This window comes from Macaca fascicularis, chromosome 4, assembly GCF_037993035.2.
Source record: "Macaca fascicularis isolate 582-1 chromosome 4, T2T-MFA8v1.1".
Classification (NCBI taxonomy): domain Eukaryota; kingdom Metazoa; phylum Chordata; class Mammalia; order Primates; family Cercopithecidae; genus Macaca; species Macaca fascicularis.
Window position 1 is genome coordinate 33,616,507 of NC_088378.1, and position 16,484 is coordinate 33,632,990.

Here is a 16,484-nt window from a genome sequence, read left to right on the forward strand (position 1 = left end):
GGAGGCTGAGGCCGGAGAACTGCTTGAACCTGGGAGGTGGAGGTTGCACTGAGCCAAGATTGTGCCACTGCATGCCAGCCTGGGTGACAGAGAGAGACTCCATTGCCAAAAATAAAAATTAAAAAATAAAATAAAATCTATGAGCCTCAGCCACAGAATGGAAATAATACCTCACTCACAAGACAGCTGTAAGGATTAAGTGAGATAAAGCACGTTAAAGTGGTTGGCACAGTAATTGTTCAGCAATGGTGGCAGCAGCTGGTATTGTTATTATTATTACAATCATTGTTCAAGAGTCCCATTCCGTGTTCATTCTCCTTCCAACCACCTCACTGGGTCTTTTAGGCCAGAGCTACTCAAGCCAGAATGTAAATCAACTTTGACCTCAAGAACACCATCTAGATCAGCTGATTTTTTACTTTTTTTCTGGCAGCAAGACTTTTTTGATGAAAGAAAGAAGGATCATTTATATTCTGTGCAGGCTCCTTATGCCCTTACAGATGAGTAAAAGGTAATCCACAAACTGGCTTGTTCGAGTAGCACTGATCTGAGCCACACAGTTCTTGTACTGGTGTTGTTGTTGTTGTTGTTGTTGTTACTGTTGTTGTTTGAGATGGGTTCTCATTTTGTCACCCAGCCTGGAGTGCAGTGGCATGAACACAGCTTACTGCAGCCTCGACCTCCAGGGCTCAAGCGATCCTCTGGCCTCAGCTCCGCAAGTAGCTGGGCCTACAGGCACACACCACCACACCCAGCTAATTCTTGTGCTTTTTGTAGAGATTCGGTTTGGCTATGTTGCCCAGGCTGGTCTTGAACTCTCCAGTCTCAGCCTCACAAAGAGCTGGGATAACAGCTGTGAGCCACCACGCCCAGCCTCTCAAACTTTTATCATGCCTTCCCTGATACCTCTCTTCATTCATCAGTCCCACAGTCTCTACCAGACCCCACAGCTTTCATTAATAAGTCAATCACCTAGACAAATATTTACTCAATCTTTTGTGTGCTGTCGCTGTGCTAAGGCTAGACACCTTAAAGTTTAACCTAAAGCTGCCTCCTTACATATCTTATGTTCATCCTAAAGGGTTTCTCTGTATTTAGTGAACTCTAACCTAACTGAGTATGTAAACAGACTGTGTAACCTACTCGTGTCAATCACCAAATTTTGACCAGTCAAAGGTGGCCAACTGTTCAAACCATATTCAAATAAGGCAAACACAAAGCTGTGACCAATCCGGCTGATTCTGCACCTCACTTCCATTTTCTGTAGATCACTTTCCTTTCCCTGTCCATAAATCTTCTCTGACCACACGGTAGCACTGGAGTCTCTCTGAATCTGCTGTGATTCTGGGGGCTGCCCAATTTGCAAATCACTGTTTGCTCAATTAAATTCTGTTAAATTTAATTTGTCTAAGGTCTTTCTTTTAACACCACAAAGGAGAAGTTACTTCATGTCTCAAGGTTCCTACTTTGTAATTCAGCTGCAATTAGCTCCCTCACACTCTACTTATCCATCCCCAAACGAGTCTAGGGACAAATCAAATATTCCTACAAGCATTAATAGATAGGGAAGAATACCCTAATCCTACTTTTATCTAAGTAACTGTTGGTAGTCACGTTGTCTGAGAAGCTGTCCGCTGTCCCTGTCACCCCTAGTGGAGTTAGAGTCACTTCTAATGCTCCAAGGACACCCTCTTCCCCTAATGCATGGATTGTCATGCTGAATTTTAACTAGTTTTGTTTTCTGCCTCATCAGTATAACTTCCAGAAAGGCAGGAAGCAAGTCTCTCTTGTTTGCTGCAAGCATAGAGTTTTGGTGCCTGGCACAGAATAGGTGATCATTTCATTTTTAATCATTCGAATTAAACCAGATTGATCCAATTAATTGTAAGCAATTAGTCCTTTGCCTTAACATCAAAAAAGAAAACCTACTGTTTCTTTCGATTCTCTCTGTTGAGCAAATATGTCTCTGACGTCAGGAATCTGGTACTGTTTGTTTTTCTTCCTCAAGGTCTGGGAGACCGTCTCTACTCGTTTCTGAACTGCTGCTGCCTGGGTCCGGGTCAATGTTGATAAAAACACCATGCTTTCCTGTGGATCTCCAGCAGACTCTCCGAAGAGATTGGACAAACCGGCCTCTTTAAGCCACTCTTCTTCCAATTCTCCCTCTAAGACAGTAGAGAAAAGTAGTACTTAAATCACAAAATATAAGAACCTTTATATTTTTTAAGCTGTTAAAAATTCTTACTAAAACTCTTCTATTGTAACCAAACCACAGTGCTAATAATCATTATCTAAAACTTGGACAACTGCCATACACTCCAGCCACGATATCAAATTTTAGATGGATTTCATATATACTCAATTGAAATTTTTAAATGACTTCACATGTAATTAACCTCTATAACTTCCTTGCAGATTAACCCAGAGGATGATACTATTCCCCTTCCAGAGATGAGCAAAGAATAAAGAGATAACTTACTTCCATCAAGTTACAGAAATAAGTCAATGCTGGGGCTATATATTAAGCCCAGTTTCTTGGCTTAAATTCAGTACTACCTCAGAGTCCAACACTAATTTATGGAAAGCCTTGTTTTCTCTGTTCACTGTAGCTGACAGGAAGTGCAGCAAAGAAGTTAACAGCATCAGAACATTGGGAACTAATCAATTTCAAATTAATTTTTCTAATCTTCCAAGTCAGCACATCAGATTATTTTACAATGTTTTTTAAAAGCACAATATATTCAGCAAAAAAAAGCTTATATAGGAAGCTAATCAAACAAGAATCAATTCAAAACACTGAAAGCAGGAAGTAAATATTCATGCAAATATTGTGTACGATCTAATGAAAGTTATTTAAAAGCAGAAGGATAATTAGAATAGATTCTTTCCAACCATCATGTTTATAGAGGAAAATAAAGGAGGGATGAATTGGGACACAAAAGACCTGGATCTGTACCCCATTTCTGCACCTTGATAGCCAAGTCTCTTTGGACAAGTTACTTAGCCTCAAGTTGACTGTTTTCTGATCTGTACACTAAAGCATACCTCTTCCAGCTATGCTATAACCAAAGGTGAGAATGTTATATGGAAGGAGTTTTGAAAAGCCCTGAGACAGACTGAATCACATGGTATAGCACCTAGTCCTGCCTGTCTTTCTATACTATATAAACTTCTTGATGGCAGAAATCAAGTATTAATAACTGACTTCAAGAGACATAAGCCAGTACTAGGCACTGTGCACACCAGACAACAAAAACAGCTTACTAGCATAAAAAGTCAGCAAGGCCGGGCATGGTGGCTAGGCTTGTAATCCCAGCACTTTTGAGGTGGGTGGATCACTTGAGGTCAGGAGTTGGAGACTGGCCTGGCCAACATGGTAAAACCCGCTCTCTACTAAAAATACAAAAATTAGCTAGGCGCGGTGGTGCACGCCTGTAATCCCAGCTACCAGGGAGGCTGAGGCAAGAGAATCTCTTGAACCTGGGAGGCAGAGGTTGCAATGAACTGAGATTGTGCCACTCCAGCCTGGGTGACAGAGCAAGACTGTCTCAAAACAAAACAAAACAAAACAACAACAAAAAACTAAGTCAGCCATTAATATTTATGCTTTTAAGGTAGTACTCAGTATTGGTGTACAAAACCAAATTGCCAGAAAAAAAGCTGATGTTGTTACACAACAAGGAAAATAAACAAGATTACTATGTAGAGTCACTTTTTCCATTAAAAAGTAGAAGTAAAGCTTAAACAATTTAAAGTCTAAGAAAAGGTGTGGGCATGTAGAAAACATTCCCAATCTTCTTGATGACCACATAGTACATAATAATCAATGAATCTAATTAACGTTGGAGAATTATCAAACAGCTAACGACATACTTCTATGTATTGGGTTTAAACGCTGCTTTCTCAAACATATTCTCTCCTTATTCAGCAGACTAGTATGCTACATCCATCTTGAAACAGGGAGAAAGAAAGGGTGAAAGATACTATTAATTATCATAAATAAGCTTGACTTTATTGGTATCATATTTGGGAAACGGTGACAGAAAAATAAACAAGAAGCTAAAGAATGAGTTAACTGTAGTGTTCTTCTAGGTCTGAGAAATTAAATTAAGAAAAATCCCCAAGTCTTCTTTTTAAATAAGTATTGGTAGATTTTTCAAGCAATGTTGTAGCCAAGGAGAAAAATCTTATTTATATAGATTTTGCTACTTAATTAGATCCTAAGTAATTTAAGAAGTCATTGTGTTGAGAAGTAAGTCTCTATTCGTGGATCACAAAGCACTGATTGGGGCTCTCACATTTTGGCATTTATATATCAACTTACATAAACATACTGACAAATGTATAGATGGCACAAGGCATAGAAAGAAAGCTAATATGACAGACAAGAGAAATGGACATGAAAAACTTGGCAACTGCTTGAATTTCAGAGATTAAAAGAAATGGTACAAAAAAACTTTTAAGTAAAGTTTTACATGTTTCTCCCAGAATATCAATTATTACAGCAGACAATGGGAACTATGGCTGGAAAGTGACTCTACAGAAATTATGCACCAAATACAAGAAAGAAGTAAATATGGAAGCTAAAAACGGTAATGCCACCATCTACTGCCCAACTCTGTATTTTTAGATTAGTTGGCTAAACATGAGCCATTGCATCCAATCTGGAGAACTATACTTCGAATGACAAAATAGCCAGGACCACAGCAGGTCTTTGAAAACCACCCACAAAGATTGGTTTATGTGAATTTTCTTTCTAGAAAGGTCCTGGCTAGGAACAAGATAAATATTCTCAAATATATGAAAGGCTATCATGTAAAAATAGAAGAGCTCTGTTCCATTTGTCCCAAAGGCATAACTACAGCAAGAGAGTCAAAGTTAGAGGACAGCAGACTGTAAATCAATAAAACAAAGATCAAAGGAACTCAAGCTGACTGACCACTGGAAAAACAGTATCACTGCAAAGCAGTGCTCTTTCTATCACCATCTGCACTCACTAGAGACCAAATGACAATGTGGCTATTATATTACAGAAGAAATTTAAAGAGAGGTTAGATAGTTTCAAAGATGAAGTCTAACTCTAAAAAGCTATGATACAGTGAGCTTAGCCAACAACATTCCAGCCATATCTATGACTACGCTAACTTACTTATGCCACTTGTATCTGGCAGTTGCATCCATAAATCTGCCTCAAACAAGTAATTTTCAAGTTGAAAGGCAGTATCTTTTTTCGGTGGTCCTAGCTTTAATTTTTTTTTTTTTTTGGTTCTCTTCCTTTCTATGCATTCATTTCCTATAAATACAAATACAAACAATAAAAGCTTTATTTAGTTAGTTATTACCATCAGGTTCTTTGACGACAACCACCTCTTGATCTTCTTGTCTGTTTTCACTAGATTTCTTGATGTTTTCTAGTTCTATCCAATAGTCTTCCATAGACAGTTCATCCAAAGAATCCTGGGAAATTGATCGATCAAATGGAGGCTTCTCCATAACTCTGGTGGTGGTGCTTTCCTGGTTCATAGTGTACTGGCCATATCTGCGACTACAAATTCAAAAGAACACATGGTTTATTTTAGTACAAAAGGAAGCAGTATAATTTCTAAAGTATCACAGCAATATGCTGGAGAATTTGTTAACTCCTTAAGTTCTCCTTAATAAAACCAAAGGAATATATATTTTGAAACTGTTTACTCTGGAGTGCTACTGATTATAATATGCTTGTAGAATAAACAGTTGCATGCTCCACAGAAAAGTATGGTGAAGTACAAAGAGCAACATGGTAAATTATTTTTCCATTTACATTAAATGAAGACTCATTTTTCAAATATATTTTTTAGCGACAAGGTCTTGCTCTGTTGCCAAGGTTCAAGTGCACCAGTGTGACCATCGCTCACTCTAATTCCAAACTACTGGGCTCAAATGATCCTCCTACCTTAGTCTCCTGAGTAGCTACTACTACAGGCATATACCATATTGCCCAGCTATTTTTCTTTTGGTAGACATGGGGTCTTGCTGTGTTGCCCAGGTTGGTCTGAAACTCCTGGCCTCAAGTGATCCTCAACTGATCCTCGCACCTCAACCTCCCAAAGCACTGAGATTAAAGGCATGAGCCACCACACCCAGGCATAAGAGTCATTTAAACCTGAAAGTTAGTTTTTAAAAAGCAACATGTTAAATCTTAATTACAGACTATTAATTGGGAATGAATTTTATACAATTTTTGTGTTTATCATTTATATTCATAAACAAAACTTAGTCAACTGTTATATAGTAAATATCTTCAACCGATGAAGTATTTGAATTTCCATTTTATTTTTGAAATCAAAATATAAATAGGATGATTTAAGTTTGCTGTTATAATCTACTGTAGAAAGCAATTTCTAATCTTTATTTATAAATGGACCCATGATTTATATGTATTAAAAATTCCAAAATGTGGTAAAAACTCATTTATTAGCAACTCTGAATAGCTTGGAATTACCTCAAACATTTCTCTCTCTGATATCATCTATGAAGAATAAATTGAATAAATAAGAGTATTTGTATAACTTCAAGTAAACGGTATTTTTTGTTATAATTCACATCTCACCTACTTCTAAAATAGAATTAAAGGAGCTTGTAAGACCTAGATTTAATAAGTTTTTGTTTTATTATTTACAGAGAAAACCATGCCTGATTCCTTAAAAGAAGAAATTTTTCAGCTTTGATGCCTTTCCTTTATTTACAGTTGATATGGTTTTGCTATGTCCCCACCCAAATCTCATCTTGAATTGTAGTAACCATAAGCCCCACATGTCCTGGGGGGACCCAACAGGAGGTAATTTAATCATGGGGACAGTTACCTTCATGCTGTTCTGGTGATAGTGAGTGAGCTGTCACGAGATCTGATGGTTTCATAAGGGACTTTTCCCCTTTTTGCTTGTTACTTCTCCGTGTTGCCATCATATGAAGAAGGGTGTGTTTGCTTCCCTTTCTGCCATGATTTAAGTTTCCTGAGGCTTCCCCAGCCATGCTGAACTGTGAGTCAATTACACCTCTTTCCTTTACAAATTACCCAGTCTCAGGTATGTCTTTATTAGCAGCATGAGAATGGACTAACACAACAATAAATTTTTTTAAAGAATACAATTTGAGTGAGGACAATCGTTGAATAACTGTTTTGCTATTTTAATTTTCAGATTACTTCTCTCAAGAAGGACTTCCAGGAAGTAATTTTTCGTTTGCCAGATTGGTTTTACTTACTGTACATATTGAAAATAATTTTAAAATTACAATAAAATTCTTTAATAGTGTGTGAACATTCACATTTAAACTAGCCTTTCCCAAAATTGTTTAAAATAGTAGGATTTTAATAGTACATAAGGGAGAGGGTCACTAAACTCTGGGCAAATCTATCCAGCAGCTTAATTCCAACTGGTTTGTTAGAAAAAGTCAAGGAACTTAATTTAATTGCCTATTGCTGCAAATAAATGCAGTATAACTGAGCACTTAGCTTTAATATGCTGATACGCCAGTTTTATTCCTTTAAAGATGAGTCTTCCTGCCTTGATTACAAACTTTATTAATGCTGGTTGCATGCATGAATAAACAATCACTATAATCTCTCCCCAGTAGCAACCTTGGGGTGGTGATGGGTGGGAATTAGGACAGGGGCCAACAAGCCTAAGTCTAGACATGTTTGTGAATCTCTTTCCTTAAGTCTCCATTGTTCATTGTTTGCCTTCTTCATCCCTTAATTCAAGGGGTACTTCCTCCCTCCCTGGCCTCAATCATCCTGTTTACACCTCTGTGTTCCACCTGGGTCCCCATATCCGGCCCCAGTGGTCATTACATAGCCAGTATTTTTCTTTTAGAGTTTTCACTCCTGATTCTTAAATTAACATGTAAATGAGAAAGTCATCCCTCTCTTAAAAATAAAAAATATATATTTTTAAATTTCTGGTTCATCAGCTCAACTTATCTATATTGTTCATATTCCTTACTTCTGCCTTACCAGGATAGCTGATGTTAATTTACAGATGCCTGCCAGATTCATTTTTTCATATTGCATGTCAAATATACAGATGCTTTATCCTTTTGTTTTCTCTCTCATAGTGTGAAATTGACCACCTTACTTCTGTCTCCTTCAACTCTTAGCCCCCTGTGAGACCACAATAAGTACTGTAAACTGTGTGAAGTATAATGACTAACGCCAAATAATTTGGTTTATCTGCTCATGGGAAAAAGGTGCAGTTGAACTAGAAGTACATTAAGCCTTTCAGTCCTGAAGGAATGTGTTTATTCTGGCAAGAATTTTCCAGTAAATTTCCATTAAGATAGCATGTGCAGAAAAATGCAAGGTCATTGAGTAACACCATTGTTACATAAATACACCATCTATATCAAGCCTTGCTTTCAAAACATGCATAAAGCAAAAATTGAATAGCTTAGTGCTGATGAATTGACTCAATATTTTGACTTTAATAAGATTCAGAAGCTGAATAGCTTTGTGATAACCTAAAAATACTGAGTCATGGAAAGGAGGAATTTTCTTTTTCTTTCTTCCATATTTTTTTGATCACTGGTAAATACTGCAAGAACACATTTTCATTTTTAAATAAGAGGGGATGAGGAGTGGGAAGGACACAGCCATTCAGTAATAGGCTACCCTCCTTGGTCACCCTGCCATGTATTTTTTAATTTGTCTAAAAATGTAAGTGAACATTCCTTCAGTTTACATCAATGAACATGTTGTGTTACTTCTTTTCTTTGTAGCATATATTCTACTTTTGTACTTCAGACAGGCAGTGACTAAAAGCCTGGACCCTCTTAAAACCATTCTGCTAAGAGGCCAGTTAACTGGTTTCCTCTTTTCTGTTTTTAGGAGTATGTTATATGATACCATGTTCATTCTGCAAATGAGGTTCAAAAACATAAAGCAACATCTGCTAGATGTAATGAAGTACAGAGCAGAAATATTTTATATTTCCAAAAGATCCAAGCTGACACATGGTGTTGAAATCAAAGAAACACGCAGTTTATACCACAGGCAACTACCAGTGACCCCTACCTGACTTTCTAGCAAGCAATTATTCCAAGTTCCTTCCTCCTCCCTCTCCCTCCAGAATTCTGTGTGCTAATCATGCCATGGATATGCTTCAGAAGCTCCCGCATTTCTCACCTTTTCCAACTATCATGACAGAACTAGACACTGTCCTCTAAAGGAAGTTGCCAGCATTGCTCTATAAAGAATTGCTTCCTAGCTTGCTGTACAAGTCACGCTCTTTCCAATACACCAGAGTATAATCATTTTGCTTTTTTACCATGGACACTCACATCACAAGCAAATATTCACTTTACAGACCCTGATGGGCCTTCCCGGAATCTTCTTTTCCCTCTTGCTAGCATGCTCTGTTTACAAAAATGAGGGCTTTGTTTTGTTGTATTTTCCCCAGGTATATGCTATCCCATTTTCTGGTGATACATTTTCCACCTAATCAGTGAATTTCAAAGGCAATGATATCGTTCAGGGTATGAGTTATAATGCCTGTTATTTATTTTGTCATAGCGAATATTAAACTGGTCTGACATTTTTTCTTTACAAAGAGGTGGAGGTTGCCATTGATTATACTGAGGTCAGCTAGAAGATTGATGATTTATTCTGCTATCAATGCAGTCAGCTCAGTCAGCAAAATGAAATGGAAACATATGGAACTAGGAATCTAAGTACCAAATGATTCCAGCTCTACTTAACTGCAATCTTTGGGTAAATCACTCAATTTCTCTACTCCTCACTTTTCCTATCTAAAAAATGGGAAGAATAACAGTAGCCTTGCTTGCTTTGTTTGTTGTGAAAATTCTTACTGAAGTGCCTCATAGGTAACCATGAAAAACGTCCCCTAGGTAAACTTGTGCATAGAACTTGTGCATAACTAACTGCATAGAACTGCCCCTCACACTGTTTAATAAGATCCAGAGGAATCATATGTCCTCTAGAACATTCTCAAGCTTTTTGGTCTCAGGACTCCTTTACACACTTAAGATTGTTCTAAGACCCTCAAAGAGCTTTTGCTTATGTAGGCGATATCTATTGATATTTATAATACTAAACACTGAAACAAAAAAATTTAAATACTATTCATTTAAGAATAAACATCTTCACAGAGATAACATTAAAAAGGCCATTTTTCAAATAAAAATAGTGAGATGAGTAGCTCTGTTTTATATTTTTGAAGCTGCCTTTAATATCAAGCTTAACAGAAGACATCTGGATTCTTACATCTGCTTCTGCGTTCAATCTTTTACAATATTACAGTTCACGTCGTCTCTGGGAAACTCCACTGTATTCTCATGAGAGAATGAGAGTGAAAGAGGCAAATAACGTCTTAGCGTTATTATGAAAACAGTTTTACTCTGCTACACACCTGAAAGGGTCTGGAGAGCCTCTGGTGTTCCCAGACCACACTTTGAAAACCACTGTTTTAAGAATTCTCAGAAACAACACCTAATGGGTCTGAAAATGCACATTTCAATTCTGTGGGCAAAACTCCAGAAAGCCCTCTGAGAGAAACAGACTTGCTTTCCTAGTGACTGGACCTATTTCTTTGTTTTTGTTTAGTTCTGTATCTTTTCACACAAACTGGGACTTATTCCAATATATCCATATTTAATTTATACTATAATGACAAAGAATAAAAACGTCATTTAAAAAAAAAACCCTCCCTTACCAATATTGTTAATCTTTTGCTGGTGTCCATGATGAGTAAGGGGCAGAAGTTCTCTCTGGGTGTCCCCTTTTGGCATATATTTGAAAAATGTGCCTTAATGTGCCTTTGTCATCCCTACCCTCTAGCTAAAAACTCCCTCAGGGCAGATTTATTTGTAAGTAGGATGTTTCTTCTGAGCTCATATATTTAACTATCTGGTCCAATTTCTACCTTGTGTTCCCTACCCTGTTAGAAGTCCTGCTGTGATGCTTTATACCCAGTCTGTCTCCTGATTCTGACCCTTCGAGGCATTTTTGTGGCCCAAAGTCAGCTTTCTTGAAATCCTCTGATCCTAGCACCTGTTTTGTTTTGTTTTCTTACAAGATCCTTTCTAAAAAGGATATACTTTCTTTCATGTTCCCTATTCTACTTTTATTTCCATGCAGGACAAGAAGTGATTGAGTTGGGATATACATACAGTGTAAGACAAAAGAATAAAGTTTATTTTTGTTTCGGCTTTGTTCTGTTTTAACGTGTAGAAAAAGAAAAGGCGGGGGGTGGGGGTTCTTACTCAGATCATGACTTATAAACCATAATGACTAAGAATATTTTAGAAAAAGCCATATGTATTGAAGTGTAAACATTAGAATACTATTGCACCTCAGAGATTTAAACCTATCCCATCATTTTCTAGATGAGGTAATGAGGCCTGAAGGTTAAATATTCCCCAATTTTACCCAGCAAAGGGGTGACAGAACCGAGATTAATGCCCTCATTTCTTCTTCAGTGGTCACTTTAATATGTCAAACAGACTAAAAAGGGTAGGATTTACTTTGTTTTCCCCAGATGCATCAATCTTTCTGAGTTTGTATTGCGTATAGCCAAGGCAAAAGTAATCTTGTTGACAGTCTATAATTTGCACTTTCAAATGACCATTACACTTATCAAGAAAAAAATACATTTAAAAATCAAACCATATATTTTTAAAAGGGATGAGAATTATTTTCCAATGCACTTTTTCTTTTTAATTTTTCAATTTTTTTTTGTTTTGTTTTCTGAGATGGGGTTTTGCTGTGTCTCCCAGGCCGAAGTGCAGTAGCACAATCATAGCTCGCTACAGCCTGGAGTTCCTGGGCTCAAGCAATCCTCCCAACTTAGCCTCCCTGAGTAGGTGGGACTATAGGCACACACCACTTCACCTGGCTAACTTTTTCTAGAGACAGAGTCTCCTTGTATTGCCAAGGCTGGTTTGGAACTCCTGGCCTCAGGCAATCCTCCTGTCTCAGCCTCCCAAAGTGTTGGGATTACAGGTGTAAGCCACTGTCCCTGTTCAATGCCCTTTCTAAAATATGGTTTGTGGCCAGGCACAGTGGCTCACACTTTAATCCCACCACTTTGGAAGGCTGAAGTGGGAAGAGTGCTTGAGCCCAGAAGTTCAAGAGCAGCCTGGGCAACTAGTAAGACACCCATCTCTATTTAAAAAAAAAAAAGTGTCATGCTGGGCATAACTTCAAATATAATCTGTTTTTTTAAAAACTTTGTTTTGTAAATTTTGAAATTTTAAAATTTAATACTGTTTCTTTACATTATCTCTACGTTGGAAAAAAAAAGCATGTTTCTCATGTGTAGATTTCTCTCTCTCGTTTCAGCAGTGATATTAAAGAACTACTGTAATCACTACCATGGCGAGATGGCAAAGCTATTAATATTGTGTAATGGCCCTGTCCATCAAAATATGCTGAATTTGAATGACTATGAAGAGCTGCAGCCTATGAATGACCCAAGTCATTTTTACCCCTTCGAAGAGAATGCCTACTGTTGTTTAGCTGAAAGCAGTAATTATTAGAAGTGGCTCTGACATCCAGGAAGAAAGAACACTGATAATGCCTGAAGGCAGTAAGAAGTTGATTAGAAAGCAATACCACATCACTCACCCACACACATACCCATGCAACCATCAGAACCCAGAGAAAGAATCTAATCTCTTCTATCTGACTCAATTGCTATAGTCTCAAGGATGTACTGAACTTCACATAAACTTACTTATTTTCCTCTTTGCATATCTTACCCTTTTCATTTTGGGAAAAAAATAAAATTTACTTAGTTCTTTCAGCTTTCCTTTTCTTTAAAAATAAAAGTTGCAGCCCGGTGCGGTGACTCATGCCTATAATCCCAGCACTTTGGGAGTCCGAGGCGGGCAAATCATGAGGTCAGGAGATCGAGACCAGCTTGGCCAACACGGTGAAACCTCGTCTCTACTAAAAATACAAAAATTAGCTGGGCATAGTGGCGCACGCCTGTAGTCCCAGCTACTCTGGAGGCTGAGGCAGGAGAATCGCTGGAACCCAGGAGGCAGAGCTTGCAGTGAGCCAAGATCATGCCACTGCACTCTAGCCAGGGGACAGAGCAAGACTCTGTCTCAAAAAAAAAAAAAAAAACAAACAAACAAAGTCACTTAACATCTTGTATAGTGCTTTATAGTTTTTCAGTGTTCATCCACTTTTGGGTTTGTTTTATACTCCTCACTTTTGACAGGCAGAAAAGACAAAAAAAAAAAAAAAAAAACCTCAGCAAAACAATAAGCAAATGACCTGATTATCCTGTTTATGTCACATTACCTAAGCAAAACTGAGAAAAGAAGCCCATTAATGACACTATTAAGAGCTAGCTTTGAGGCCGGGCGCGGTGGCTCAAGCCTGTAATCCCAGCACTTTGGGAGGCTGAGGTGGGCGGATCACGAGGTCAGGAGATCGAGACCATCCTGGCTAACACAGTGAAACCCCGTCTCTACTAAAAAATACAAAAAACTAGCCGGGCGAGGTGGCGGGCGCCTGGAGTCCCAGCTACTCGGAAGGCTGAGGCAGGAGAATGGCGTGAACCAGGGAGGCGGAGCTTGCAGTGAGCTGAGATCCGGCCACTGCACTCCAGCCTGCGCGACAGAGCGAGACTCCGTCCCAAACAAAAAAAAAAAAAAAAAAAAAGAGCTAGCTTTAAAAACTTAGCTTTATCAGTTTTAGAGAAATACATGGCACAACCAATTCATAGGTGCTGGGTTTTTTGTTTGTTTTGTTATTTATCGTTGCGACTTTCACTCTACTTTTTCTTTTTTTGTTGTTTTTTGTTTGTTTGTTTGTTTGTTTTGAGACGGAGTTCTGCCGTTGTTGTTCAGGCTGGAGTGCAATGGCGCGATCTCGGCTCACCGCAACCTCCACCTCCCGGGTTCAAGTGATTCTCCTGCCTCAGTCTCCCAAGTAGCTGGGATTACACACATGTGCCACCACGCCTGGCTTTTTTTTTTTTTTTTTTTTTTTTTTTTTTTTTTGTATTTTTAGTAGAGACAGGGTTTCTCCATGTTGGTCAGGCTGGTCTCAAACTCCCGACTTCAGGTGATTCGCCCACCTCGGCCTCCTAAAGTGCTGAGATTACAGGCCTGAGTCACGGAGCCTGGCCTCCCTCTACTTCTTGACATCACTAAAAGAATAGGGATATAGTAACCACCGCCAGGTCTGGTAGAAAGAAGGGAGGGAAGGCCTAGAAAGAAAGGAATATGGGAAAGGCAGCAGGCAGCCGAGGCAGGTTTGCAAAAAATCACTTCCTTTTTAGATACAGACACAAGGAACATATAAAGGGAAAACGGTAGGCCACCACTGGCCAGGCATAGGTGTCTTGCTTTAGAGCTCTGGTTCTAGGTAGAAGTGAAATCCTCTTTGTTCCTGAGCTTGCCAAATCTCTCAGGAAGCAGTTTTTCCTCCTCAATCGGAGGTACAACTCAACAAGTAGCCAAATGGGAACCTGGGACCTTGATGTCAAAATCACCTTCCAAGACAAGGATGAAGGTATCTGTAGTGGGGCTTTGACATAAAAATCTCAGGATCTTGCAACATGGGTTCAAAGCATATCCACTTCATTCAATTATCCGTCACCATGACTTGCATCCACCTGATACCCTGGACCTGCTGTTCTTTCTCCAAGACCCTCTATCTTTTTCTTGTTCTGGCCAGCTGTAGAGCCACCTGGAAATAAAACACCAGTAGCTACCTCGCCACTCGGAGCATAGGCTCTCCAGTTTGATCTGTTTTCCAGCTGTCATTACTCAATTTCATATCTCAGTACCTTTCTCTCTGGGGTTGGAATCACCTTGCTTCTGTAGCCTCCCCACATCCCTTACCACATCCTGCACTTTGATGATCTGCTCATGAGTGTCCCCACCATTAAATTATGTGTTTCTTGGGGGCAAGAATCCACGTTTCTTTTTTCTTTTTTTTTTCATTTTAGTATCCCTGGGTTCAAGCAAACTGCCATAGCAGATGTTGGTGAGCTGTTCAATTATTAAAGTACTGCTGCCTCTGAAATAATTTCTAAGGCATTTCTTATTTAATTGCACAAAACTACAAAAAAATAAGAGAGAGGGATGAAAACTGGATAGTAAAGAAATTAGTCATCAGAAAACTCTAAAATGAATTAAGGTAAATGTCCCACGTCTCCATGATGCTACTTGTGGATGTTTAGTCTAAAAGTAGGTTTCTTAAAGGAAACAGAAGCATCCAAAAGGAAGGGCTGGTTGCATATGAGACTGTAACTAATATTAAATTATAAACAAGTTTCGGCTCAGAGTTTTTTTAAGCACACATTCCATAATTCCATTCTTCACCTTAATCTTTAAAACAAATAAATATTTACTGAATGCACTACTCTCTGGTTGGGTGCCTTATCACAGATGTTGCTTTAACCAAGCTCTTCAAACCTTTAGTGTGAGGTAGATGACAAAAGACACCAGCACCAGTTATGGGTGGAATTTTCCAGTTCCTCACTGAACTAGTGGCCCAGACAACTCTTTCCAGCATAGGCCTCCAGGTCATGGCCTTTACTTCAAGATTGTCCCTAACACTCTTCAGGCCCTGCAGTGGTTCACCATTCCTTCTTCAGTAAGAATTTCACCTCCTCTTGGGCCATTTCTGCCACTGTTATCCACTCATTCTCAAGTCATCCCCTGCTCAATCACTTCCTGAGATTTAGACCAATAATTTGAGGTGACATCTATAGTCCCTTGCTCTGGCCTAAGTGCTACTTATTCCCCGCCAGCTTCGTATGTTGAAATCCTAACTCTCAAGGAGATGCGATTAGAAAATGGAGCCCTTAGGGAGGGGATTCGTGCTCTTATAAAGGAGGCCCCAGATAGCAGCCTCCCCTCTTCCACAATGTGAAGGACATGGTGAGAAGGTGCCATCCGTGAGAAAGCCAGCCCTTCCAGACACCTAATCCACCAGCCCTTTGATCTTGAACTTTCCAGTTTCTGAAACTGCGAGAAATACATTTCTGTTGTTTATAGGCCACCTAGCTTATGGTATTTTGTTACAACAGCACAAACAGACTGAGACACCCTTCCTGGCATCCCTGCCCCTCCCCTGGTCTGTTTCTCAAGTTCTCCAGGGTTTGCCTGAAGCCCCCTCACTGTCCATTACTAAAGTTGTTCCTTCCCAAGATGGAGCCCAGCTTCCTCCGCACGACTGTCTAGTACTCAGTTCTTGTTTCACAGCAACCATATAGCTTTAGAGGTAGTGATCAGCATCTAAATTTTTTGTCAACCTTTATCCATTCATTTTTATTGCTCTTGGCAAATCAAATTTTTCACCTTTTCAGTTTCAAAGCTGTGCTCCTGTTTTCTTTCTGAGAAATCTGTCAAGTTCCCAAGACATTTTCATGGATAAAATGAAGAAAGATTCACTAATGAAGATTAAAGGTTTTTCCACCTCCCCTCATATTCTTCAAGTGGTCACTCAAAATTCCCCCATCGTA

The 16,484-nt window shown here is 38.9% G+C and overlaps 1 protein-coding gene across 8 annotated transcripts in view; it reads right to left on the reverse strand.

The window, feature by feature from the left end:
- The window catches only part of ARHGAP18 (Rho GTPase activating protein 18), a 194,480-nt gene that overhangs the window by 60,788 nt on the left and 117,208 nt on the right, over positions 1-16,484 (reverse strand). For all 8 annotated transcript variants that reach the window (XM_074037031.1, XM_045391553.2, XM_074037033.1 and 5 more), the window contains 2 exons: positions 5,343-5,545; positions 1,930-2,165 (listed from right to left, as the gene is read on the reverse strand). In XM_074037031.1, coding sequence (XP_073893132.1) covers positions 1,930-2,165; positions 5,343-5,545 — 439 coding nt within the window. The remainder of the gene's footprint in view (positions 1-1,929; positions 2,166-5,342; positions 5,546-16,484) is intronic.